General features: G+C 44.4%; 1 protein-coding gene across 2 annotated transcripts in view; it reads right to left on the bottom strand.

The window, feature by feature from the left end:
• Positions 1-374: 374 nt before the first annotated feature.
• pth2ra (parathyroid hormone 2 receptor a) overlaps positions 375-25,850 on the bottom strand; it is a 69,553-nt gene continuing 44,077 nt past the window's right edge. Inside the window, exons 7-13 of one of the 2 annotated variants that reach the window (XM_072685268.1) lie at positions 22,935-23,088; positions 16,600-16,660; positions 10,436-10,502; positions 8,410-8,504; positions 4,769-4,907; positions 2,927-2,968; positions 375-2,229 (exon numbers count right to left, since the gene is read on the bottom strand). In XM_072685268.1, coding sequence (XP_072541369.1) covers positions 1,837-2,229; positions 2,927-2,968; positions 4,769-4,907; positions 8,410-8,504; positions 10,436-10,502; positions 16,600-16,660; positions 22,935-23,088 — 951 coding nt within the window. In that variant the 3' untranslated portion in view covers positions 375-1,836. The remainder of the gene's footprint in view (positions 2,230-2,926; positions 2,969-4,768; positions 4,908-8,409; positions 8,505-10,435; positions 10,503-16,599; positions 16,661-22,934; positions 23,089-25,850) is intronic. The other variant, XM_072685269.1, reaches the window with a different exon arrangement.

The raw sequence follows: 25,850 nt of genomic DNA, 5'->3' as shown, positions 1-25,850 counted from the left end.
ACTGGAACATCTGAAGTCGGCCTCATGCGCAGTCTGTCTGGTTCTTACGACGGCATGTTTATCGTCCAGATTTTTCACTGAAAGAGATGCATGGTCAACAGCCCTTTTGTGGCGCTACACTGTTGTGCTTAATGTTCTCCTCCAAGCATGTTGAGGAACTCTCTCAGCAACACTGTGTGACCAAAGCTCTCAAAACAGGCTCATGGGCTCAGATTTTGGTACAGTTTTGTTGAAGTTTTCCATAAACTTTTAATTTTCATGTATTAAAAAAAAAGCAGGAAAATCACTGAAAACAATGAAAAGTATTTTTTAAATGATTTAAACATCTGGATGTTTGATCTTCATTTGAACACTTTAGAGAGATGGAGGAAATAGAAGTAAACAAGAAACTGTCTTTTAAAAATCATTAAAATGTAATTAATAGAAATGCAGTTTCGAACCCGAGCATTAAATGCGTCAAATTAGAATCAGGTGCAGAACATCAGCTGCAGATCTGCAGAGAGCTCTCTGAGGCCTTCAGAAAGAAGGATGGAGATGGAGATGAGTCTGGGTGGGGTTGGCTTGGGCCGTTTACAATCATTTACAATTTCCACAATTTACATTCTTTTACATGTGTGATTGTTGGAAGACGCAGCCCACTTTACCCTGTACTTGTCATTTATTGGCTTGTGAAATGTTGGAAAATGGGGGCGTCGGCCTTCCCAGACAAAAAAACAATGATCAGAGTTTAAACTCACCAAATAAACGAGCTCGTCTCGCTACGGTTACGTTGTCACCCTGTGCTCTTTTCTTCTACTATTGTTTCATGGGTGTCGACTGCCTTCCTCGACTTCCAGTAATTGGTGCGAACCTTAGTCCGAACCGTCCAAAAAAAAGTGTTCTCACACTGCGAACGAATCAACTGAACCGTGATCAGAGGCACCTTTCACACCTGCTATTTTGGGTTAGACCAAGCTGAAAAGTATGAAGGTCTGGACCAAACGAGGTGGTGGTGGTGGTGGTGGTGGTGGTGGTGGGGGGGGGGGTGTCAGACTTGGGGCCAGATTTCTAAAACACATCAGCAGATTTACTGTGATGTTCTCTCATTCATAAACAAGCACTGTCACAGGGTTTACCTTGCACATGCTGTTAGTGATACACTGGTGGTGATTGTCCCAGTAGGAAAGGAGGGGAACTGCTGGTTTATCTGGATGCCTTTGCCCACTTTTTTGTCATCTTGTGAACGTGGATGTAGGCGTACATTTAATATCACATAAATAATTTGGGGGAATTTATGTTGTTTATATACAAATTCATAAAGAAACTGTTCATTTGTTGCCATACGTCTTTTTTATTAGAACCCATGGCTCTGATTTGGAGACTTTTGGTTCATTTTGGCACTCCAACAGATGCTGAGTATCAGTTATCGTTAGCTCATTGGGATTAACTGTAACTAAGATCATGTGTAAAAAAGACTGTTAACCAGGCAGTGCCACGCTAAGACTTGAACAGCCTACCATGTCACATATTTCCCGTGAAGCTGAACTTGAAGAATCTGGCCTGATGCCGTTTCAGGCTCATTCCTTTGCACTTCCAAATGAACGTACTTTCAATTCGGAGGTTAAAACTTTTCAAATACTATCAATTTCTCCTCAGACTGGCCCCTGGTCTCTCTAAACGAGCCCCTTCAAAGGCCAGAACTGTCACAACAGATAAGTAAGACATCACAGCTTTTCTTAAAGGGATCCAAGCCTGAGCCTGTCCAGCTGGGTCCTGTCCAGATGTGCCTGCAACTGTTTTCGCATTCTTAAAGCGATTCCCAAACACCCCCTGGACTTTGCTGAAAACCCTTGTTATCTACAGCGCCTCTTCATCATCCTCTGGGCCGCTGCTCGGCAGTGCGGGCAGAGACTCCTTCAGCAGGATATCGTCCACCTGCTTTGCACTTTCCTCCGACTCCTCGGGTATGGAGGGTGGCAGGCTGTCCGCATCTGAAGTACTGAGCACGTAGCCCGGCAGAGCAGCGTGAGCACTGATAGAGGGCGCTCCAGTGCTGCGGTAAACCCGGCTGGAGAACAGCGTGGTGGAGCGAGTGGCTGGCCCTCCCGCCGCCAGCTGGGAGTGGCTGCTGGTGCTGTTGTTGAGGCCAGTCAGCACGGAGCCGTAACGGTAACTGCCGCACACCACTGGACCCTTCCAGTCGAAGGCCAGGTTCCAGCGTGTCCACGTCTTTTTAATTTCTGTCTGGACCTGAGTTAGAGAGACGGGGAGAAGAGTCTCCATGACTTCATGACAATCGGATTTGATGATAAGTATTAGGAAATGAGTCCCATTATGCCCGTGTGGGGCTTGTACGGGCAGCCCAACTGGCAACCAGAACGTTTTTATCTATGGGTTTCCCATTGGCCCCACATATGGATGCCCACCAGGGTCACTGATGGGACCAGGAGGGGGTTAACATGGGCCCCATCTGGGTTGTACACTGCACCCTGGGGCTATAGTAAACACATGTACAAACCCACTCAGAGCCCAGGCCCACCTGGAACCCACCTGGAACCCACCTGGCCCAGAGACATCGCTCAACACCAGTGATAACCACCACCTAGCCAACTGGCCAAATTATAGTAGCTTCCACAACCATTGCAAGCAAAGCTCATGAATCAGATTCCCTAGGGATTTTTCTTTTTGGCAGTACCGACCCAAGTTTGCTATAGCTATAGTAGCCCATGCTAGTTTGCACAGTCTGCAGAAAGCTCAGTAAAGGCAGAGTGGTGCTGTGTTTAACACTGGCACCTTTGTGTTGGCATCTGAGGTCTTTCTGGAGTGGGGAGGCCAAGACCTCCTAGGTCACCCCTTACCCCTTATGCCCCCACCTGGCTTTGATTTGTAACAACAGGCCCAAATCAGACACAATTAGCACAAAGAACTCTTTGTTGTTTAAACTCACCTCCCCATTACAGTAACAGTAGATTATGGACACAAAGAAACCCTGGAAAAGAAAGAGGAACGAGTTTAAGATGTTTAATCAGATGGTTGGAGACGTCTTCTTGCTCTTTGCTGTCATCATATATATTTAAATAGATACAAGATTAAATATAGTGTAAGATGTTTCGTCTGTGGCTCCGCCCCTCAGTTTGTTTACTGTTTATTCCCATCTGCTAGTTAGCCTGACTATCCCAGACAGGGAATTGCTGGTATTTGAACCCAAAATCTCCTCGCACTTGATGAGCAGCAGTTAGACCGTAGGGCCGGTCTAGAACTGTGAAATTACAGACACAGAAGCTGTGAACACTACATGTGCAAATGTTTGTGGACACCCTTTCTAATGAATGCATTTTAGCTACTTTAGGTTGCACCCATTGCTGTATGAATGTATTGAGCTGTGGAGCAGTGGAACTGTGCTCTCTGGAATGATGGGCATTGTGCTCCAGTCGATTCTTTTGGGATGATTTTAAGGAGTTGAGGGGACGAGGTGGGATGGTGATCAGACAACACCCTGACTTTACTAATGGTCTTGTTGCTAAATGCAATCAAATCCACACAGCAATGCTCTTCCTCCAAAATCTAGTAGAAAGGCTTCTTCTCTGGACAGTAGAGACAGTTACTCTTTTTTAATACCCTTGACTTCGAAAGAAATAATAACTAAGCAGGTGTCCCAATACTAATCTACTATAATTGAGCCGTAAGCTGCTCTCTTGGCGGTGGTTCCTTCCAACATTTGTGACTTGTGTGTCTCTTGTCAGAATCCTGGAGGGATTTGTATGTCACACAAGTTTTGGGATAGTGCGTCTCTCTCCAAGTTCCTAGAAATACTCTGCTCTGGGCCAACTCTGCAGAATCCTTTTGAGGGACTGCAGCGAGTCTGAGGTTACTTTTGGAGAAGAACAGGCAGGGTGACATCTGAGGAGATGGAGGGATGAGAAGAGGATTTGCCAGAAGACATGAGATGTCCAAACTGCTCAGCATGAAGGTTTCCAGCTGGGTGAAAGCACCGGCACGATCGCTGCCTGCAGTCCGCTGCCAGTATCGGCAGGCCTTTTGGAGTCTCCTGATTGAGATGACTGTACTTTTATGGGACTTGGTGAAGCGTCAGGCAGATGGTGAATGTTTTTACATAATATTGCATTAGTATTCTACCCACCTGTTCTACAGCAACCCTCTGGAGTGGCTAATAAAACACACAGCACCGCCCACTCAGTATACATCCAAGCGTTTGGACTTCTTCAGCGTTTCCTGAAATCAGGGGTATTAACAGCGAATCCGTCCCCACACCAGACGCTGGAACCTTTCTACCCAATTTGGAAGGACCCATTCTTGTGAACTCCCTCTATGACTAGCAATGCTCCCAACACTAGGATGGTGAAGACTAGCGCATGTCTCTTCCAACTGCTGCTGATGCAGCATCGCTAGGCAGCCAGCACACTCGGAGGCAAGCACGGCTCCTCCCCAGCTCCGATACAACAGCTACCTACCAGACGCCCGTGCTGACCAACATTACACCAGAAGAGGTGCGGGGAGGAGGAAGTGCCATCAAGCCACCAACCCCTGAGAGAGCAAGGCCAGTTGTGCCCTCTCAGACTCTGGCTGCTGATGGCAGGCTTGTGTCGTTTAATGGGGTTTGGGGCTGGTCAGTGAACTCTGTATGCATCGCAGTGCTAGATCATTATAAATACTGCAGATAGAGCTCATTACTCTGATGATCTTCCCAGAACTTTAATGGAGATCTGGACTTGGCATGGTGAGTCTGATCTCTGATTACATTAGCTATGCAAGTGTAATTAGCTCGTACCTGGAAGGAGTTGAAGAAGAGCTCACAGTACATGCGCACTTCCCAGCCCAGACCCTCGAAGGTGTGTGGCATCCCTACGAACACAATGTAGTGCACCCCGAACACCAGCACCAGCACCAGCGTGGACTTCGCCAGCTTCCTGCAGACACACCCATGTGGAAACTGTCACACTCTTTACTGATACTGTACTTCAATTCTTAGCTTCCTTCTGAGGCTGGGAGGCCAGAGCACCATTACTGGCCTGTCTCTCTGTCTGGGTGGGAAGGGAGGGTATTATACAGTCATAAACACACAGTCAGCTCATTTGGTGAGATACTGATGTAATAGCTGCTCCACTGGCTGAGGATAATAATACAGTTGCTTAGGGGCGGTGGGAGGGTGGGGGTGTTGCATTGTTGCTTTAGCGGTATATTAATGTTTCTCAGCGCTATTGTGATTTATTTCTTTTTGTGCCACATGAATGTCAACGAGAGGTTATTTTTACTGTGTCTTGCTTGGAATTTTTATAGAAACTTTTATGGAAAATTGTAAAAGAAAAAAAAAACATTAAAACACAAAACAATTAATAATCCCTTTAATAATAATAATAATAATAATAATAATAAATCAAGCTATAAAACATTAGAGAGAAATAAGACTATGGGTAGAGGAAAAATAATTATTCATAATAAATTATTATAAATGTATTTTAGGTAAAATAATATTAAAACAAACAAACCAACAAACAACATCTAAAAAACTATGATTCACCACTGCCCTGAAACTGTGAAAACAAGTAAAAGTATATTTTAATTGTAATTTGTGTTCAAATAATAGTAAACAAAAAAGAAAAATAACTGAAGGAATATATTTTCTTTTTTAGATTACAGATTGGGTCTTTATTATTATTGTTATTATTTGTTATTATGCAATATTACACTAGAAAGAAATAAGGTATTAGTTAGAAAACTATTAGTAAGGTCAAAATAAGTATTTAGTATTTTTGGTCAAATAATAGTAAATAACAGTCATAAAAAATATATTTTTTATTTTTGAATGAAAACTCTCTGAATGTATTACTAAAAACAACAACAACAACAATAAAACTAATAATAATAAAAAAATAATAATAGTAATATCTATATTAATTATACCAATACTAATTAAAAAAAATAATAAACTATAATAATAATCATAATAATACACAATAAAACAAAAAACATAAGCAAACAAAATAAATCGCAGTATTTTTGATGACATAATTGTTTAATTTGATAAACAATATTAAAACTATATATACATATATATATATATATATATATATTACTATTTCTAACTCTGACTATTCATTTAAGAAAGATAATTAAAGTAAAGAAGTTTTCTAGTTCAAAGGGTCTGAAGTTCACTGTAAATCACTGTAAATGAATTCTGTAAATAAGTCAGGAAAGGAGAAAACAGCCTGTAGTTCTTCTGATATGATGATCTGAGCAGTGCTCTGTTGGTGCTGGTATAATAAAAGCATGACATTTCCGGGGCTCTTACGGGACTGCGTGTATGATATAGATGTGGGCAGTGATTCATAAAAATAATTATATTTAGATCTTGGATTGAATGAAAAACTTCCTGTGCCCCTCCCACACACTTCCACAGAGAATAACCGAGGAATAGCTACCACACACACACACACACACACACACACAGTCTAAAACACTAAACTTACAGAGGAAAGGGGGAATCTGAGGGATTAGACATAAACAGAGAAGTAATAAAGGAGGAGTCAGGGCAGAGGGGTTGGTGGGTGTCAGGTGGGACATTTAGGCTTTTTTAAAATCCAGGCTAAATCAATTAAACTTTATTAATCCGATACTTCTAAGTCAAATCAAAGTCTAATATTATATTATATATATTTTTTACTTTATTATTTATTAATGACAAGATTAAAAAGCGGCTTATTATTAGCATAAATGCTAATAACATTCATATAATAAGCATCTTCACAGCTCTCCTCATGGGAGTCTAGTACTATATATTACCTAGTATACACAGATCAGTTCTTGGGTTCCTGTCAAAGTGGCGATACGGCCTCACTACACCTGATCGGTTTAGTTATCAGCCAACACCCGGTTTGCTAGCAGACGCCCTGCTAGCAGACGCCCTGCTAGCAGAGCGAGCGAGCCATCTACCCACCCGGAGAGAGCTAGGCCAATTGTGCTCTTTCCGGCTCCCGCTGCTGATGGCGGGCAACGCGACCTGGGATTCGATCCAGCTGCCCTCCGGTGACAGTGGCGGCGCCTTCGTCCTCTGGACCTCTCAGGAAAACCCAGGATAGAGTATGGGCCCTTTAAAAACCTTTGGGCTTTAAGCCACGCCCACTTTCAGCTCAAACTCATGTACAGACACTGATGCAGATATTCTGAGCCGGAAGGCCGGGACACGGGGGTGACCTGACGTGACTCACCCTGACCAGAGTGTTTCCACACAGCGGCTGTGAACTTGTGTTGTGACGGGGTGGTGTCAGCTGAGACTGACACCTGCGCTTAACAAGCCGGCTGCGTGGACCATCACACTGATGACTGTTATTAAGGCTGCAAAATTACACACCTCCGCACCGTGCTCACTACCCCCTCACGCCCTCAACGGCCTCTTATCATCCCAAAAACACAAGTCTGTGATTATCACTGCTTTGTGACGATGATCTGTGTTGTGCCCCCCTCCTCACCTCTCTCATCATCTGGATGGAAAAAGGGAGTTTGAGCAAAGTTCGAGCAATTCCTCTCATGACTCAACACACTGATTGACTCGTGATTCAGTCGGTAAACACACAGGGAGGCTGATGGAAGACCAGAACAACACAAGTGAACAGCCATTCTGTGATCAGAGTTTCTGTTAGCCACAGGTGGCTAAGCCTGGGGCTCGAGCCCTAGCCATGGCAGTCACCCCAGTGCCCCCAGCTCCATGGACTCTTCATCCAATTGCCCAATTATTCCATGATTCCAGTACGTTAACAGTAGGCAATGTCTGCTAAGCAACCTAATATACTAATAAGCTAATGAGGCTATTCAATGTTTCTGATTTTCTCCCCAACTTTGACCGTGAACAACCCCCCCCCCCTTCCCTCCATCGCACGTGATGCCCCTGACGCTGGTAAGGGCAGACCAACCCATGCCCCCTTCAGCGCATGCACAATCATCACCGGGCAACCAACAAACCCGGAGTGAAGCGCCGCATACCCAGCTTCGGCGCACCAGCTTACAGACGCCAGTGTCGGTCAGCACCGCGGTGAAGCGATGTGGGCGGAGCGAGCGCCATCTACCCACCCTAGAGAGAGCAAGGCCAATTGCGCCCTCTCGGGGCCTCGGCTGCCGATGGCTAGCAGTGTGATTGGGATTGGAACCAAACAATTGACTTTTAATTACCATTCAGCATACCACAGTTTAGCCCCGCCCACCTGAGCAGAAGTTATAAGGAGTGCTTCATTTCAGTGAGGCATTATATAGTGCGGCCAATCAGAACAGAGGTTGTTTACTTAAAGTCTTAAAGGCGCAGTAACAGAGATCTTGGAAAGAGAGCTTAGTGGGTTTGGTACATAAACCCACCCAAATGTCATAACTGGGAATGATGGAGGGTACTGTAAATAAACCAATAAAACCTGCTTCCCGTACCTGTACTGCTTCCGCGTGTCGTATCTTCCGGCGTTGGTCTCCCGGATTTTGGTCGCCAGCACCCGAACAATGTTCACAAACAGGATGAAGTTCAGCTGTGAAAGAGAGAACGGAGGAATCAGTGGGTTGGTAAATTGCTTACTGCAGCAGTGTGGGATTTCTAATCTGCAGTTCTTGTCTCATTTCATTTCATTTCCAGTTTTCCATCCCGGTATCTCCACACCACACGCTTCCATCCCACATCCATCAGAGGGAACATCTCACTGCTATCAGATGCACAGATAAACGAGCCCGGAGCTGCTGGGCCTGGACGTGCAGAGTTACAGCCAAGAGTCAGAAGAATCAGTGAGGAGACCTGCTCTGCTCTGCTCGGGTCGAATTCATTAGGGTTCATGAGGATCCTGATCAAATCCCAGTCACTCACTCATTACAGATTGTTTGAAGATAAAAGCCTGTCTCTGTTGGCTGTCCCTCGGCAGATGGCTTGGGCTAGTGCGAGACACAAGTGTTCGGTGTAACGGCTGGAGGGAGATTGTGATCAGAAAGCTGCAAATTGATGCTTATGTGTCCGCACACAGTCAGCCAGTCAGTCGGGAGTCCCATGAGGCTCAAAGCTTGAAGCTGGAAGTTCATCTGGGGGTCATGTTCAGATTCCAGAAGATCCGTCTGACTTTGACTTGAAGTCCCTTTACTGAATATTTAGGCTGTGTACTGTGTTCTGTACTTGAACCGAACACTAGGGGTGTTCGAAAATACTGATATATCGAAGTATCTCGATATTACGTCCTGCAATATTGTATCCATTCTCAAAAACCAAAAACACAGTATTGATTATTAATAAATAGTTTAGATCAAATAGTAAAGATCCGAGGCAGACAGTGGTTCGTTTTGTGTTGTGTTTAAATCCAGACAGCTAGATGGCACTGTTGTACTCTAGCAGTGTTCAGATCCCACTTTTCTAAATGGGTAAAAAGTCAACTTTTTTTTTACTCTGATTTTATGCATATTTTGGGTGTGTTTTTATACTATTTAAAAAAAATGGCAGTAGGGGGCTCTGAGTGGCTCAGCGGTCTAATGCGCTACACTATGGGCCTATCACCCACTCACAGGTGGGCCCATTTGGACAGCAAACATGCTACAGAACCTCAGCTCTACATTTCAGTCCTGAGAGATCGGGAAGGCCCCCCACCCTGTGAGTGTATCACTCGGAGGGTCTAATCCTGTGCTTGCGTGTGATCCCCAGATAAATCAGACTTTACAGCATCTGTTCCGAAGCTAGCACGCCTGGCAGCTACAGCGATTTGGCACGATTAGCCACAGTAATTAGCTCTACACAAACCTATCTGCACCGCTGCGATTAAACAGCATCCCTGTTAATACTCTCCACAGCAATTCTCCAGGGTGGAGGTGTGTAGCATTGCTTAACGCGCTCCGTATCCCAGCAGAGCTGCAGTTCATCCGAATGCTGTTTAAGTGGGACTCTTCTGAGAAGAAGAGAACATGACGAGTGTATTTGTGTTTATGCTGACGCAGCTCCTCTCAAACAGGCCGCGTTTACCCGGTCTAATAAGCCGGAGAGAGACAGTGCTAGCTGAGTGGGTTCCCCCTTAGCGCCCCCTTAGCGTCTTTGCACAGGCCTGGTGAACGTGCCACGTTCCACAAGGGTGTAAATATAAGGAATATTAGGGGTTAGGAAATGGCACACCACAACACCCAGCAATTATGCTAATGTGTTTGCCACTGACACCGGCCTGAAGCAGCGCAGGGCTGGGAGTCAGTGCTGTGGGATGAACAGAGGAAATGAAAAGCATGAAGAAAGTTTTGGGGAAAGTCGGGGTGATTCTCTCTCCCCCGGGCGTGACTGCCTCAGCCTTTCAACTCTGTTTCAGGCTCACTTGGCTTTACTTAAGCACTGTTTATTGAACACTGGCTGACAGTTTTTTATGTAAATGCACACACACTCTCTCTCTCTCACACACACACACACACATATGTATATATATATATGTATATTTTACCCACTTACCCCAATGGCTGTCAGAATGGGGACCTGATAGATCCATTTGATGTTTCCTGCACTCAGCTCCCAGCATCTGCACACAGAACCACAGAGAGAGAGAGACAGAGTGAGAGAGCGGTAAAGAGGAGAGCAGAGAGCCGCAGAAGAGAAAAACACAGATAATGGGACGTGAGGGAGAGAGATGTAGCGGCAGAGAGGGAGAGAGAGAGAGAGAGAGAGAGAGAGAGAGGGGGGGGGTATACAGGTAGATACAGAGAAATGCAGAAAAATATAGACAAACAAGAAGACATAGAGGCAGAGAGACAGATAGATAAATAGATAGATATATAGATAGATGTAGACAGATAGACAGATAGCGAGACAGATAGATACATAGACAGACAGACAGACAGACAGACAGATACACAGATAGAGCAACAGATAGATAGATAGATATATAGATAGACAGACAGACAGACAGATACACAGACAGAGAGACAGATAGAAAGACATAGGTAGATAGATAGACAGACAGACAGACAGATATATACATAGATAGATAGACAGACAGATAGATTGGTAGACAAGTAGACCGAGAGACAGATGGACAGACAGATACCCAGATAGAGAGACAGACAGACAGAAAGACAGACAGACAGATACGCAGACAGAGAGACAGACAGATAGATACGCAGACAGATAGATAGATAGACAGACAGACAGACAGATACGCCGATAGATAGATAGATAGATAGATAGATAGATAGATAGATAGATAGATAGACAGACAGACAGACAGATACGCCGATAGATAGATAGATAGATAGATAGATAGATAGATAGATAGATAGACAGACAGACAGACAGACAGATATATATATATATATATATATACAGACAGATACACAGATAGAGAGGCAGAGAGATAGACAGACACACAGATACGCCGATAGATAGATAGATAGACAGATAGATAGATATGGACAGAAAGAAAGATCTTTAGGAGATTCCTCCACAGTTTCAAAGACAAATAGACATGTAGACAGACATATATATATATGTGTGTAGATAGATAGATAGACAGACAGACAGACAGGCAGGTAGACTGAGACAGATGGACAGACAGATGGACAGGTTTCTGCACAGTTTCAAATTGAAGAACCTCCAAAAGTTCCTCAAGAATCTTATACTTTTAACAGTGTGATGATGAGAAGGAAATGAGATGTCTCTCTCTCTCTCTCTCTCTCTCTCTCTCTCTCTCTCTCTCTCTCTCTCTCTCAGGTTTTACGACATTCTGTGTGGGTCAGCGGTTGGTCAGCACTGGTCACAGCAGAATTCTCTACTTGAAGGGAAATCCCTGCTGCAGCCACATCGATCTCTCGCTGAGTGCCGACGCTGCTTGAGGCTTTCTCCAGCTCCTTATTTGCATTTGTTTACCCCCAATTTGTTCCGGCATCCGTAATCCAGTTAGAGATGTTTACTGTGTGGAGCATCGCAGAGCTCTGAGGATAAGCGTCCGTTCACAGATCAAGCCGCCCATTAGTGGAATGTTTTGGAAGGGCTTTTGAACGTACATGAATGGTGAGGCAAAGGCTGCTCACATCATTCAAATGAGAGGTGTTCTCATTTTTTGGGTCCTGTTTTGTTTGCCATCCAGATGTAGCTTCTTTAAAGATGGGTGAAATCAGTTTAGCATTCTAGGTAGCACTAGCACTGTTCTTTGTGGGGTACTTCAGTCGGTACTTCGTGTTCTAGATAGCAGTAAGTCACATGGTGTCAGACAGCACATGAGCAAATCTCGTAAAGATTTTGAACATGTCCACACTGATGCTAATTATCAGTTTACAGCTGCTTACTGAGGTCAGGGTTGCCAGGTGTTCAGCTTTGAGCAGGGCACTAGGGATCTAGCCTATTAATCTAGAAATGGAGAGCCTGAGTAGTAATGCTAGATCGCTAGTCGGCTTTTCAATCCCAAAAAGGTCCAGCACATGACCAGCTTTTCGCCGTTTGCTGGTCTAAGCTGATCTCGGATGGTCAAGGTGGTTGAAAAGCTGGTCATCCAGAGGAATCCAGTTAGCCAGATATCAGTCAACCAGCATAGTGAATGATCATGCATTCCTTATTGATCATGCTTGGTCACACTGGTCGACCAGCTTGGGCATGCAGGTCAACTAGCTTGGTGATGCTGGCCATGCCGGTCAAATAGTGTGCTCATGCTGGTCGACCAGCTTGATGATGCTTGTCATGGACTGGAGTATTAACATAACAAGCCTAGCTGGCCAGCAAGGGTGTGTTGGGGGCAGAGTGCTGGGCATGGGGTCTTCCAGGACCAGGGTTGGAGACCACTGGTGTAGCTCCTTCTCCTAACACACCCCCTTCAATTTGTGAAGGGTGTGTTGGGGGCAGAGTAAACACTAAAATATGTAGGACATGGGGTCTTCCAGGACAAGGTTTGGAAAACACTGGTCTAGGCACCAGGAGTAGGGTTGGAGACAACCGGTTAAGGGTAGTGGTTCCAAATCCTGGTTCTAAAAGATCCCCTGCCCACTGGTGTAGGCTCCAGGAGTATGGTTGGAGACCACTGTTGTAGGCTCCAGGAGTAAGGTTGGAGACCACTGGTCTAGGCACCAGGAGTAGGGTTGGAGACCACTGTTGTAGGCTCCAGGAGTAAGGTTGGAGACCACTGGTGTAGGCTCCAGAAATAGGGTTGGAGACCACCGGTTTAGGGCAGTCGTTCCCAACCCTGGTCCTAAATGACCCCCTGTCCACTGGTGTAGGCTCCAGGATTAAGGTTGGAGACCACTGGTCTAGGCACCAGGAGCAGCGCTGGAGACCACCGGTTTAGGACAGTGTTTCCCAACCCTGGTCTTACACATTTTAGCGTTTCCCTGCTCTAACACAACACCTTCAACTCAGGGCCTGTTGGAAGCCACATGAACGCTAAAAAAAATATGCAGGGCAGGAGATCCTCCAGGACCAGGGTTGGGAACCATGGTCTAGGCTGTTAATTACTGTCAGTCAACTGCTGTTGGTCGTTAGCAACAGCGTTCCGTTAGATCTGCCATCGCTGAGAGCAATTAGGCACTCCTGGCAAGCCGTGACATCTTTGCGCTCAGAGATCCCATGATGGGGCTCGTGGAGAAAGAAGGAACCTAATATAACGAGATGTACGAGAAGGAGAGCAGTGAGCAGTGATGGCAGTGAGTCTTTTTAAGGTAAGTAAGCTACACAAAATGAAAAGCAGTATTTCTAGTTAGGTAAGACTAATGGTCCGGCGATATTAAGGTGATAAAAGGATGGAGACATTTAGGGACAGTCATTCAGAAAGAGAAGAAAAGGAGAAGCTGGGAAGACGAGTTCAGGAGGAAGGTGGTCTGAAAGCTTAAACGGAGGAAACAAATATTAAATTAAAATAATTTATTAATATAATTTAATATTTCTAGCCTTAACATGCACACATAAGACATCCCAACCACCTATGCTGTTAATATGCTCATAATACCTGGACCTGAATATGCTGCTGTTTACTCCACAAAACCTCTGAAGGTACCCTGGCAGATGTTGGTATCTGGTAGACAATGAAATCTTATAAGGAGGAAAGTATTTGGACACCTGCTCATTTAATTTCTCTTGAAATCAAGAGAATTATAAAAGAGTTTATCCTGCTTTTGTTGAATGAAGTGTCTTTACTGTCCAAGGAAGGCTTTCTACTAGATTTTGGAGAAAGATTGCTGTGAGGACTTGATTGCATTCAGCGACAAGAGCGTTATTGAGGTCAGGATGTTGGTTGAAGGTCACCACCCCACCTCATCATCCCCAACTCCCTATCCAGAGAACACAGTTCATCCACTGCTCCACAGCTCAATGCTGGGGACCTTTATTAAACTCCTCTAGCCCACTCCTGGCATTAGAAGGCATGATGCCAATAGGTTTATAGGTTCCATCTGTTCCAGAGAGTCCTATTCTATTGGCAGTACTTCTCTACAGAAACTAGACAAGCTGTGTTGAGTGTGTGCATTTGCACATCTGTGTCAGCAACGGGTGCAACAGAAAGTAGCTGAATGCTTTAATTAGAAGGGGTGTCCACAAACATTTGGACATGTATTGTCCATTTTTACTTTTTGACATAACATGAATCTGTCCATTGCTCTTTTGTCTCTCTTTGTCTGAATTTTAATGATGAACGGACCAATAGAAACGCTCCAAAATGACTTTGAATCAAACCGTTTTACATTTGCTTCCATTGAAAGTTCAGAGGGTTTTTTCCTTCCCCTCTAAAATTGATACAGTATCTCCATTAAGGAGATCTGAGGTTTTTGTGGAGGTGTTTGTTTCAGAGAGAAAATGTCTGATAACGTCTGATAGCGTCTGTATTTGTATTCATGAGTGTTTCCGCTTGGTCAGGTGCCAGTGGTCATAATTATGAAGTTGACAGCGAATTAAAGCCCTGAGCTGTCTAACTCCACATGCTCTCAGGGCTGAGATTCAATTAGCAGAGTAACCTTTGATGTCAGGCTGCTATCATGTCGAATATGCAAATGACAGACGGGCCTGGCCTCATTACAACCAAACAGATCTGTAATCTTAACGGCTCCATTCAGCTGCATTTGTGCTGGAAGTGTCTTAAAAAGTGACGGAAGCCCTGTCTCAGGTTCTGAGTGGTTGAGAACGCTGGTCTAATGTAGACCAAAGGACCAAGGATGTAATGATGTCATGTCATGGAGATGGAGGTGCTGAACAATAGCCACGATACAATTTATTTCACAATGAAGAATGAACGCTATGATTATGATTGTGGGCCTTTTAACACAACCAGCATGAGATGCTAACATAGTAGCTTGGTTTTAACAGGAGAATCTAACTGAATCATCCATTGCATTCCAGAGAGGGGGGGGGGGGGTCCTGTAATGCATTGTAATGATATTTTATATCCGGTAATACACTCTACTCTTAAAGCTTAAAAATAAAGGCACTTCCAATGGTTCTTTGAGAAGAACCATTGTTTTCTATGGCATCGCTTGAAGATCCGTTGTAGCATCTTTATCTCTAAGAGTGTATAATGTTCACTGTCATGTTACCATTACTAGTAAATGTCATGGCGGATGCTACAGTTGCAAGAGAAAGCAAGCAAATCCTTTGAAATTACCTGGATTTTGCACTGATCACTATTAAAATTTGGTCTGATCATTATCTAAGTCACAATCCGTGACACTGAGGCACGGTTCGCACCAATCATTTGTTCTTGAGCAGAACATAAACCCTGCCAAATCTGCCAATTACGAGTAGTTATTATTAACAAACAGGTCACTTACTTTTTCTAGCCTGCACTGTGGAGATTTATTAGTTTAGCTAGAGTGTGTTCGTCCATAATTGTGACTTCCATTACGATCAGACCACTTTTTAAATGAATAATCAATCCAGGAAATCTAAAAATGTTCACTTACTTTTTCTAGTCTGCACTTTTGATGTCTTCTCAATGTACTTAGGACTGTTCGTGTGTAACAGTTAAGCTAGGGTGAGTCTAAGATTGTGCCTTTCAGAATGATCGAACCACAAAGAGCCTTAAACAGCTGACTTTGTGTGGCAACTGGGTTGATTCAACTCAAACAAACACTCTGAACGAATCATTATTTGATTCAAAGAGTTGAATAAGGCCAGTTCAGTTGCTTGTTTTCACAAGACGTCATTTTTGGTTAAACATTTTTAGGTTAAACAGATGAACCATCTTTTGGAAAGCACATAAAATACCATAGCAACCACCCAGCTATAACACAGCAACAGCTTCTCTTCCGGCGAACAGCTGGAAGGCCCTAGCAATAGCAGGGAATTGCTTACGCTGCTTAAACACACTTTATTTTCTTCAAGAGAACTGTTTGAAAAAAAATCTGTTTAATAATTAAATTAAAGATAAATTCCAACTTTATTTGCATAAACAAACAACAAAAAAGCAAAAAAAAAGATTAAAAGAATGTGTAAAATCTACACTTGCTCCCCTCATAATTTCCACCCCCCATAGTTTAAAAAAACAATGTTTCTCAATGTGATATTCTAATTTTACTTGCATGGTCTTTGCTCATTATGAATCACAGCAAATGAATAAATCATATTTAGCAAATCATTCATGCACGCATCATAAAAGTCCTATTTTTCATAATGTTGTTAAGCGAACAGTGTGTAAGCATGCATGTTACCTTGAATCGGCCACGGTTGCCCTGACGATCGCCCAGGCCGACACAAAGACTGCAGGAACTCCTGAAATCAGAGAAGGAGCAGAGGAACATTAAATGAGTAGCTCGTGTTCTCGCCAGCAGCGCTCCTATAATTACTATTGTGCTTGGTCTTGAATAAGCCTACTGTGCAAATTGGTCACCAAATGTTTGGGTTTTTTTAACTACTGAGAAGCACAAAGTGTCACAAGTCGGCGGTTGAGGTGGTGGGGTGTAATTGCAGAACAACATCTGGAGTAATCAAGGTCAGTGCACAGGCAGATAGGGCGATGGTGAAAATGGGTAATGGCAGTTCAGGAAACATTACCATTTGCTCAAATGTGTCAGGACCAAAATTGTGGATCTACAAACATTTATCCACAAAAAGGGAGTTGGGGGGGGGGGGGGGTGGTAATGCCGATGACACTCAACTCATCCTTTCTTTCCCACCTTCTGACACACAGGTCAGCAGATCTCGCTGATGTCTCTTCTTGGGTGCCGGCTCAACACCTCAAACTCAACCCCAGCTGTACATACCGGCAGCTGCTGGACTTCAAAATCATCTTGGCCCCTCCTTTAAGAACTCACTGGTCACTCCAGAATCTACAGAAGCTCGAAGCCTTGGTGTCACCATGGAAGATCAGTTATCACTCATAAGTCATGTTGCAAATCTGACTCGGTCATGCAGATTTCTCCTGTACAGCATCCAGAGAATTCAACTTTTCCTTCAAGACTTGACTACTGCAGCTCTCTTCTGGCTGGTCTCCCTTGGCGCACCATCAGGCTCCTGCAACTTATCCAGAATGCAGCAGCATCCACTGCTGCGCTCTCTCTTCACTGGCTTCCTGTAGCTGCTGCCCAGGTCATCGGATTCAGACCCCTGACTCTGGTCTACAAAGCCAAGACTGGACCAGCCAGCCCCTCCATACTTGATGGCGATGGTCAAAAGCCGATCTGCACCAAGAGCCCTTCCAGCTTTAAGTACGGCTCGGCTCGGCCATCCTTTAAGATCCACGGAAGACGAGCGTCCAGGCTTTTTTCTGTCCTGCACCGAAGTGGTGGAACGAGCTTCCCCTGGGTGTCCGAACAGCAGAGCCCAACGCTCGCTGTCTTCAAACCCAGACTGAAGACCCTCCTCTTCTGAGAGTACTCAGGTTAAGAGAAGAGTACTATGGTCTTCATATTGTTTTGTATTTAGTAGAGTCTAAGATTAGAGGATCTTTGAATTTTTGGTCTACTCCAACACATGAGGTCAGATTCACGTAAATATCTGATGCAAGCTTTGGACCAAGTTTTAAATGTCCAGAATGTCCAGGACGCTAAGTGGAATTATGGAATAACAGAATTTTGGGAGGAGGAACATATCTGAAGCTACTCCTCCCTAATCTACCGTCCTATAAATTCCATCTCAACCTGGTCCTCATGCCTATGGCAAGTCTGCCGACCCTCTACCACCCCTTTAGCCCTGCCATCTATCACTCCTGGCTCCACACATCTGTGGGGGGGACTGGCTTCTTACCACAAAAAGCAAAGCCACACAACCTTTAACCCAAAATATCCTTCTCTCACTTGGCCTTTTCCCAAATCATCACAAGCTGAAGGCATGATTCGGCTAGCAGAAGTTAGCACTACCCTACAGGTGACCAAGGTGCAGAGTCTCCTACCGGTTCTGTATGATTAGCCTAAATCAGCAGTTCATTCTTTCACAGCTTGAAGTATCGTCTATGCAAGTCATCTCAGTGCAAATACAGCCGGATCACAAGTTGGAGCAAGTTACGTAAAGGGCCCCTCTGATTGTGCTCCTCATTAAACGCGTTGTGAGAGGTCAGTACAGTAATGAGAAGCTGCATAGCGGAGCATCATTATCACCACACTCTTACTTTGACTTGTAAATTGCGTATTTTCCTCTCTGTGATTGTGGTAACACCACCGGGGCAATTGACGTTGTCTTTTGTGCAGCGCTTCCATGCGTCTGATTGAGCCCCCACCCCACCCCACCCCCATATATATATATATATATATATATAGAGAGAGAGAGAGAGAGAGAGAGTTTCTTGCACTCAAGCTCAAGAACTTTTCAAAAAGTGAATCTGCATATCAAAGCTATCTCCATCTCTGCCCTACCAGAAGAAGTGCATGAGACCTCGAATGACAAACAAATAAAGCGCACTTCACCGTGACGGCACTTAAAAGGGAGGCAAGCTATCAAAACAAATGGAGGTACTCCAGATCTGTGTGTTCTCCCGAGCCGAGGAGAAGGTAGTTGTACTCACAGAGAAGTGACAGTGCTTTTCCATTTGTAATCTGTGGTGTTATCAGTGGCGAATGTACAGATGGGTCACATGACCGGAAGCCACCCAGGGTGTCATCTTGCTGGAGACAGCCCCAGATAGAGGTCACCTTGGTTGCACCGCTTGTTTGCATCAACATATTATCCATGCTTTAGGAACGAAAGCCAGATATAGGCTGAACTGAGTGGCTCAGTGGACTAAGGCGCCGCCTGGTTCGAATCTCGGGGCATGCTGCTTGCCATCAGCAGCCGAAGTCCGGGAGAGCACAATTGGCCTTGCTGCCGCTGATGCAACATCGCTAGGCAGCCAGCGCAGCTCTCCAGCTTTATCAACTCACCCCAAGGGGGTGCTTGCCATCAGCAGCCGGAGTCCGGGAGAGCACAATTGGCCTTGCTGTCGCTGATGCAACATCGCTAGGCAGCCAGCGCAGCTCTCCAGCTCCATCAACTTGCTGGCTGCCTAGCAATGTTGCATCAGCTGCATCAGGAAAAGAGGCCATGGCTGGCTTTGCATGTGTCGGGGATGACGTGCTAGTCCACACCCTTTTACCGTCGGGGGCATCGCTAGTGATAGACGTCCCAATAGCCAGTCCATGCCTGGGTTGCTGCCTGGGATGGTCTTCCTCGGATCAGAAACGGGATTGGTGGTGGGGGGTGTTATATCATTTTTGATGACTTTGTATCAAAGAAGGCAACTCGTACAGTCCATCATGATTTCATAAGTTGAAACAAACAAGACTACAGTTGCCATAGCAATACTTCTAGACCACTACAGCTTGCACAATACAGCGCAAATAAGACAAACCTGAAGCTCCTATTGTTCCAGGAATAAATGATATTCTTGAACTTTAGTCTGCACTGCCTCATTAGACAAGACGAGCGCTGACTCTCAGTGTTTCTCCTCAAATGACTCTGTTCTCCAGTCGTTCGCATTCCTCCCTGTTTCTCTACGGATGCATTTCTGGGGCATATCTCTGATTGTGACCCCGAAAGACTCGTTTTCTCATTTCTAAATACGAAGACAGCATTTAGGCAGAGCTCTTCTGAAGCGAGTGCAGATGTCATTGTGCCAAGTAATCCCCTCCAGGGCTGCTATGATATTGATTTAATTGCTTGGCAAGTGGAGAGCTCTTCAAGGTACTGGTCCTGGGCCAAGCGCGAGACTCTGCATACAACCACCTTTAATGCGCAAAATAAGAGGTATTCCACTGGGGGACTTTCTGTTTCTGGAAAAATTCTTACTCTGGGTGAAGGTTAGCGTGTGCTTCCTCCAAGTTGCATAAAGCCGACCAACCCCAGCTATCAGACTGCTCAACATGCTTGGAGGAGATCACTAACGGCCATACTGTAATATCAGCTAACAGACCCTCATGCTAAAGTAATGGTACAGGGAGAGGGAGGGCCGTTCTACTCACCACTTATGCTGTCTTTGCACTCTCAGTTATGGATAGTGATGTGGCATCACTGGGGACTAAACTATCCACCAAGGCTGCATTATGTAGCATTGCTAGCTTTAACTAACAGCTGCAGAATAATTGGGCTACTGACCTGTAACAGGGAGAGTAGCACCACAGTAGTTGCTACTCTGGGCCCAGCATGCCCAGTGACGAGTATAAAATTCTGTATTTTTACTCTTCCGCCTCAGTCCACATGCTTCTTTACCTGCAGATAAGGGTTCTGTATCTCTCAGTTGTCCAGAAAAGCATGTGTAAGGTGAGTCTTAGTGGTGGTTCAATTTGTAGGGGGAGCCCAGGAGCCAGAAATGACAACTGTCCCTATGCAAGTCCACATCTACAAGTCTTCAACTTAACTAACGTGGTCTTGACCAAACATTTGTATGAAAATACACCCTACCCCAGCTTCTCAAGGAGAATCAACTTGATGTTTTCTTCATTTAACGTCCTAAATATGTGGTTTCTTTTTGGTATTTTGGGGTTTTACACGTGTTCTACATATAACTATGCCTTGAAATGATGCATTGTACCAGTGTAGCATGATGCTAATACTCAGCATCATTGTTCTTCTTTCTGTTTTGTAACTTCCGACAGAACTGAGTTCAGGTTTCTACAGGTATTTCTGGAGTACTGGATGAAGGACTCTTACATAAACTTAAGTCGATACCCAAGTATCTGAATCTCTGAATGTTCTTCAGCAAATGAATGCTCCATCCAGCACACCTTCACCTTAGCCCCCCCCTCTGGCAAATGATTTAAATCAATACAGGTCAGAACTTCCAGGTTTAGAAACACTGGGTCTTATTCACCAACCATTCTTAATAATTTGAGATTTGTCCAGTTTACGAGGACAATTGGGATTCATCGTTATAAGAGCCAAGCTGTAAAATAATTCTGCACTTTCAAAACTTCTGTTAGGTCTTTTCCTTAAGAACTAATTTAGGAAACTTCTTAAGAAGTATTTGGACAAAAGTATTGGGACACTAATATTAATACAAGCCTGCCTTTGTATGCCATGTGTGGGCTTGAGGGGTAATCAGCTGTAGATGAACTGTGTTCCTGGGAATGATGGATGATGGAGCTCCATCTAGTACTTTTGGGATGAGTTGGGGAGTTGGGGATGGATGAAGTGGGGTGGTGATCATCCCCCAACATCCTGACCTCACTAACACTCTTGTCACTAAATGCAATCAAATCCTCACAGCTCTTCCAAAATCTAGTAGAAAGACGTCCTCCAATGACAGTAAAAAGAAGGATACCCTTATTTTTTTTTTGGAAGAAACAATGAAACAGCGGGGTGTCCCAAAACTTTTGTCCATGTAGTGTGCCTGCTGAAACTCATCAGTATTAAGTGAGTTATGGTTAGAGTCAGGTTTATGGAGAAGATGACTTTAGCTTCAGCGTCCATGAGCTTCAATAAGGCTTGGGGCACCCATGACCCTGTCACAAGCCAGTTTACCGGTTCCTTGGAGCACTTTTGGTAGGTACTTACCACTGTGTACATGGAACACCTTACAAGACTTGGATGTTTTGGAAATGTTCTGACCCAGTCATCGTCTAGAACATCACGGTTTGGTTCTTGTCAAAGTTTCTCAGATTCTTATGCTCACCCACTTTTCCTGCTTCTGTCTCATCAACACATCATTCAGAAACTGACTGTTCCTTTGCCACCTAAGCTTCCATCAGGGAGGAGATATTTGATTATGATCTGAATTTGATGAAAAGGTATTACGACAAGCTGCGAAAACTCGATGAACTTGTCGATACTGATCATAAGTTGAAATGAAAATGTAACTGCCTGATTAACATGCTGTGCAAATGAATGTGCCATTACATTTAAATAGTGAATAACTTGGCATTTATGGGTTTATTATGCAGCCTTGCTCAAATTGGCTACAGGGTACGTTTAACGACCCACTTTGTATTCTAAAGGAGCTGCTGAGACTAGCTTCTTGACTTGCTGAACAGCAGAAACTTGTTGAGAACTTGTTGCTCTGAATGTAAGCAGCTGGAGGTGGCTTGTCTTGTTAAATGTACCAGATCCTGAAGGGATTTCACCTGTCAGGTTGGGGCATTAATTAGTTTTTGGTCTCCTGTAAACATTTCAGATGAACAAGCCTTGGCAGAGGAATGCATTAACTTGATTTTGTGGAGTGCCTGTTAACAAGGTGGCAACTGTCTGCTTTGGATGACGGGGCTAAATGAGCTATCTGAAAGGTTTAATTAGCCCTCTCGAACTGAGACAATGCTGCTAAGAAAGTTGGGAGTTTCTTCTAGAGCAGGGACGCCCAACTCCTGTCCTGGACGGCTGGTCTCCAGCAAAGTTTGGAGGTTGCCCTATTCCAGCACACCTGGGGTGTGTTCCTAAACTTCACTGGAGACCCTCCGGGCTCTTTCCTAGAGGCCCTGAACCCTCTGGAAGCAAACCAGAGCAAAACACTGATTGAATTTCGACCTGACAAGCAACAGTAATGGAAACCCTAATAGAGGTCTCACATCAGGCACAGAGCAATCACACCTGCAGACCGACGAGTCGGTGGCTCAACGAGAGTGAATGGCCTTTGCTACATACTTACCCCATCCAATCAGAGTGAAGCCCCACAGGTACTTAGTGTCCGACAGGAAGGCCATGAAGATAAGGCTGTGCAGATACAAGCCCTCCACCAGGATCCAGTAGTAGTTTGTTGCCAGGAAATAGATGAAGAGCAGGACCGTCACCTTACAACCCATCTGGAAATGATAGAGGAATGTCAATATCACATTTAGACACATAGGAATAGGCCAGACTATATGCCTCAACATGCTCAGCTGACTCGTCGCCAGCCGGGCAATACGGCGACTCATTTCGTCGCCTCAGTAGGAGGCTGAACAGAGACTCCAGTCTGAGGCTTCGGAACAGCCGGGCAGGAACGTTTCCAGCCTTCTGTTGGCGGGGAGGGGAGGGGGTGAAGGAGCGTCGTCTCAGTTGCACAGTCACAGAGCAAACTTGATGGGAACAGCTGCAGAGACCCCCGTTTGTTCTGTCTCTGTGAAACAAAGAAATTGAGGTTCGGGGCTCTGCTGTAGGAGGCCATTCTTTGAAGTGTGCCATTTCACTCTCACACACTCTCGGTGGGAAATCACCTGATAGAGCTTCAATCTCTTGACTTTCACTACAGCTTGGCTCTGGTTGGAAATAAAAACACTTTACTTGGAGTGGTCCTTTGTAGATGATTAATAAACTTTTTATAGAGTATCAGTAACACATCAACAGCAGATCAGTGAGGTAGCAGCAGTGAAGCATCTGAATACACTAAGGTGAATATTCATTAAGCTGAGCCTAACTCACTCACTACCCCACCTCATCCCAAAAGTATTGGATGGAGCACCATCCATCATTCCAGAGAACATTCCAGTTCTTCCACTGCTCCACAGCTCAATGCTGGTGGGCTTTATTATACCCCTCTAGCCCATAGGTTTATTGGCTCCAGAAAGTCCTATTCTAGACATGCTGTATTTGTATGTGTATGTATGTGCATTTGCACATCTGTGTCAGCTTAAAACAGTGTCCACAAACATTTGGACAAGTAGTGTACATTCAAACACGATCCAAGCCCTCGAGCCAAGAACAGTTCCTTAGTTCCTTGGAACTCCATGTTCTAAAAGGAGGCCTGGCCTTCTAGCTCAAAGCAGGATCTTCTTAAATGAACTCTCGGTGTTCCCTCGCTCCCAGATCGCACTGCAGACGGCACGGTCTGATCTAGCAAACTGATTCGAAAGCCTGCCGTTGCCTGAGAAGTTCTAAGCAACGCTGTCCATCCATGGCTCTGTTTGAACTATGAGTGACTGACCAGCTCACTTATCTCCTTTAGCTTCGTTCAGGGGCACGAGCCAGAGCCGACGGCACTGAATAATGGAGGGAAGGATGACAACCCGTCATTATATTTAGCCCAAAAGAGGGCTATCAGCTACAAATACGCTCTTTAATGAAGCAATTAGTGGAAGGCTTTGACAGCTCAACCCCAAAGTGACTCTGTGGCACATATCACACATGAGAAGGTTTTTGTGGAATGTTTCTCCACTTATTAAGCCGAATAAATGAAAAATAATGAAATAAAGGCTGTGTGAGCCTTCCTTAATGGCCTCTTTTCTGATATTAACACCTGGATGATTTCATAAAGGCGAAGGGAGGATTTTTAATTATAAAAGATTTGACTCTTTTGAGCATTTTCTCACAGAATGTTCTTCCAGCTCTCTCCATTTAGCTTTCAAAACAACAGGGGCACAAAAAAAAGAAAAAAAGGTTTGATTGTATCTGCCAGAAGCTTTCTGTCATTTCCAAAGAATAATAACAGTTATTTCTCCACCCGAAGCATATGAGCCTATTATGTAGAATATTAAACTGTGGTTTGCAAAGATAGTGATGCAAACCCCACTTAAAGACTCATAGAATGCACCAGGCCACTATTGTTTAACTGGTTTAACCCACTGGCTTAACACAGCAAGCCTTATTACGCACTATGGTGTATTGGTCAGTAGCTACAGGGAGTTCTGTACAAACTGGTAGGCGTTAATTAAGGGGTTAATTCAGCCACACTGGAGGACTTTTAAACAAACAAGATGTTTCTGGTCTTGTCACAGCATCTGAATGGGACTCTAGACAGCAGAATTCATGGTTCTGTCAACTATGGTGAGTTGCTATAGCCCAGCCAAACGTCTGCATCATCACACTACCACCACCATGTTTGACTGCTGCTGTGGATTGTTCTTATGGTGGTATAAGCTTTACGCAAGGTGTTCCACAGTCCACAGAAGATTATTCCAAAAGGCTTGAAGAGGCATTGCATCACATTACTTCACATTGCAGCAAATGTGAAAACAGGCCTTTATGCTCCTCTTATTTCAACAAGATCCCATAAAATATATATGAATACCTCTAAAGTGCACCCTAAGAAATTTTGGGTTTAGGTTCTGTAAAGGTTAGAATTAAGTTGAGGTGTAGTAGTAGCTTAAGTGTGGGTTAACGTATAGGTTATGTTAAGTATGGGTTTAGGTGTAGGTTACATTATGTTTAGGTTGTTTAAGTTCTGTTTAGAGTTCTTGCTGCTATCTTGGAGGCATTTTGAGCAAGATTTTAGCTTCAGGAATTCAGGAAATTCAATGATTCTGGACTTTTAATGCTGTTCAGTCCATCATTCAGCTCCTTCATAATAACACAAAGTGCAGAAGGCAGAAAATTTGCTGGAGTTTTTAGCTCTGCAAAAAGCTGGTGACATTTTCCTCACCAATATATTTCTGTAAGTGCTTACTTTCAGTTTTTCTGTCAATACCCCAAAACTCAGAAGGTGTTCCAATAAGTGCCGAAGACATGTCAGAAGTTGCCCCCCCTCAGCAAGAGATTTCCTGTTTTACTTTCAGCTTAGAAAGGTGAGAAGAATTAGCCTCTGTAAGAAGTGCCATCACGCTGGCAGCAGTTATGTGTGAAATGATTAACAAAAAAATAAGCTTCAGAT

Source organism: Salminus brasiliensis, chromosome 8, assembly GCF_030463535.1.
Source record: "Salminus brasiliensis chromosome 8, fSalBra1.hap2, whole genome shotgun sequence".
Taxonomy (NCBI): domain Eukaryota; kingdom Metazoa; phylum Chordata; class Actinopteri; order Characiformes; family Bryconidae; genus Salminus; species Salminus brasiliensis.
This window is presented reverse-complemented; position numbering and strand designations above follow the sequence as displayed.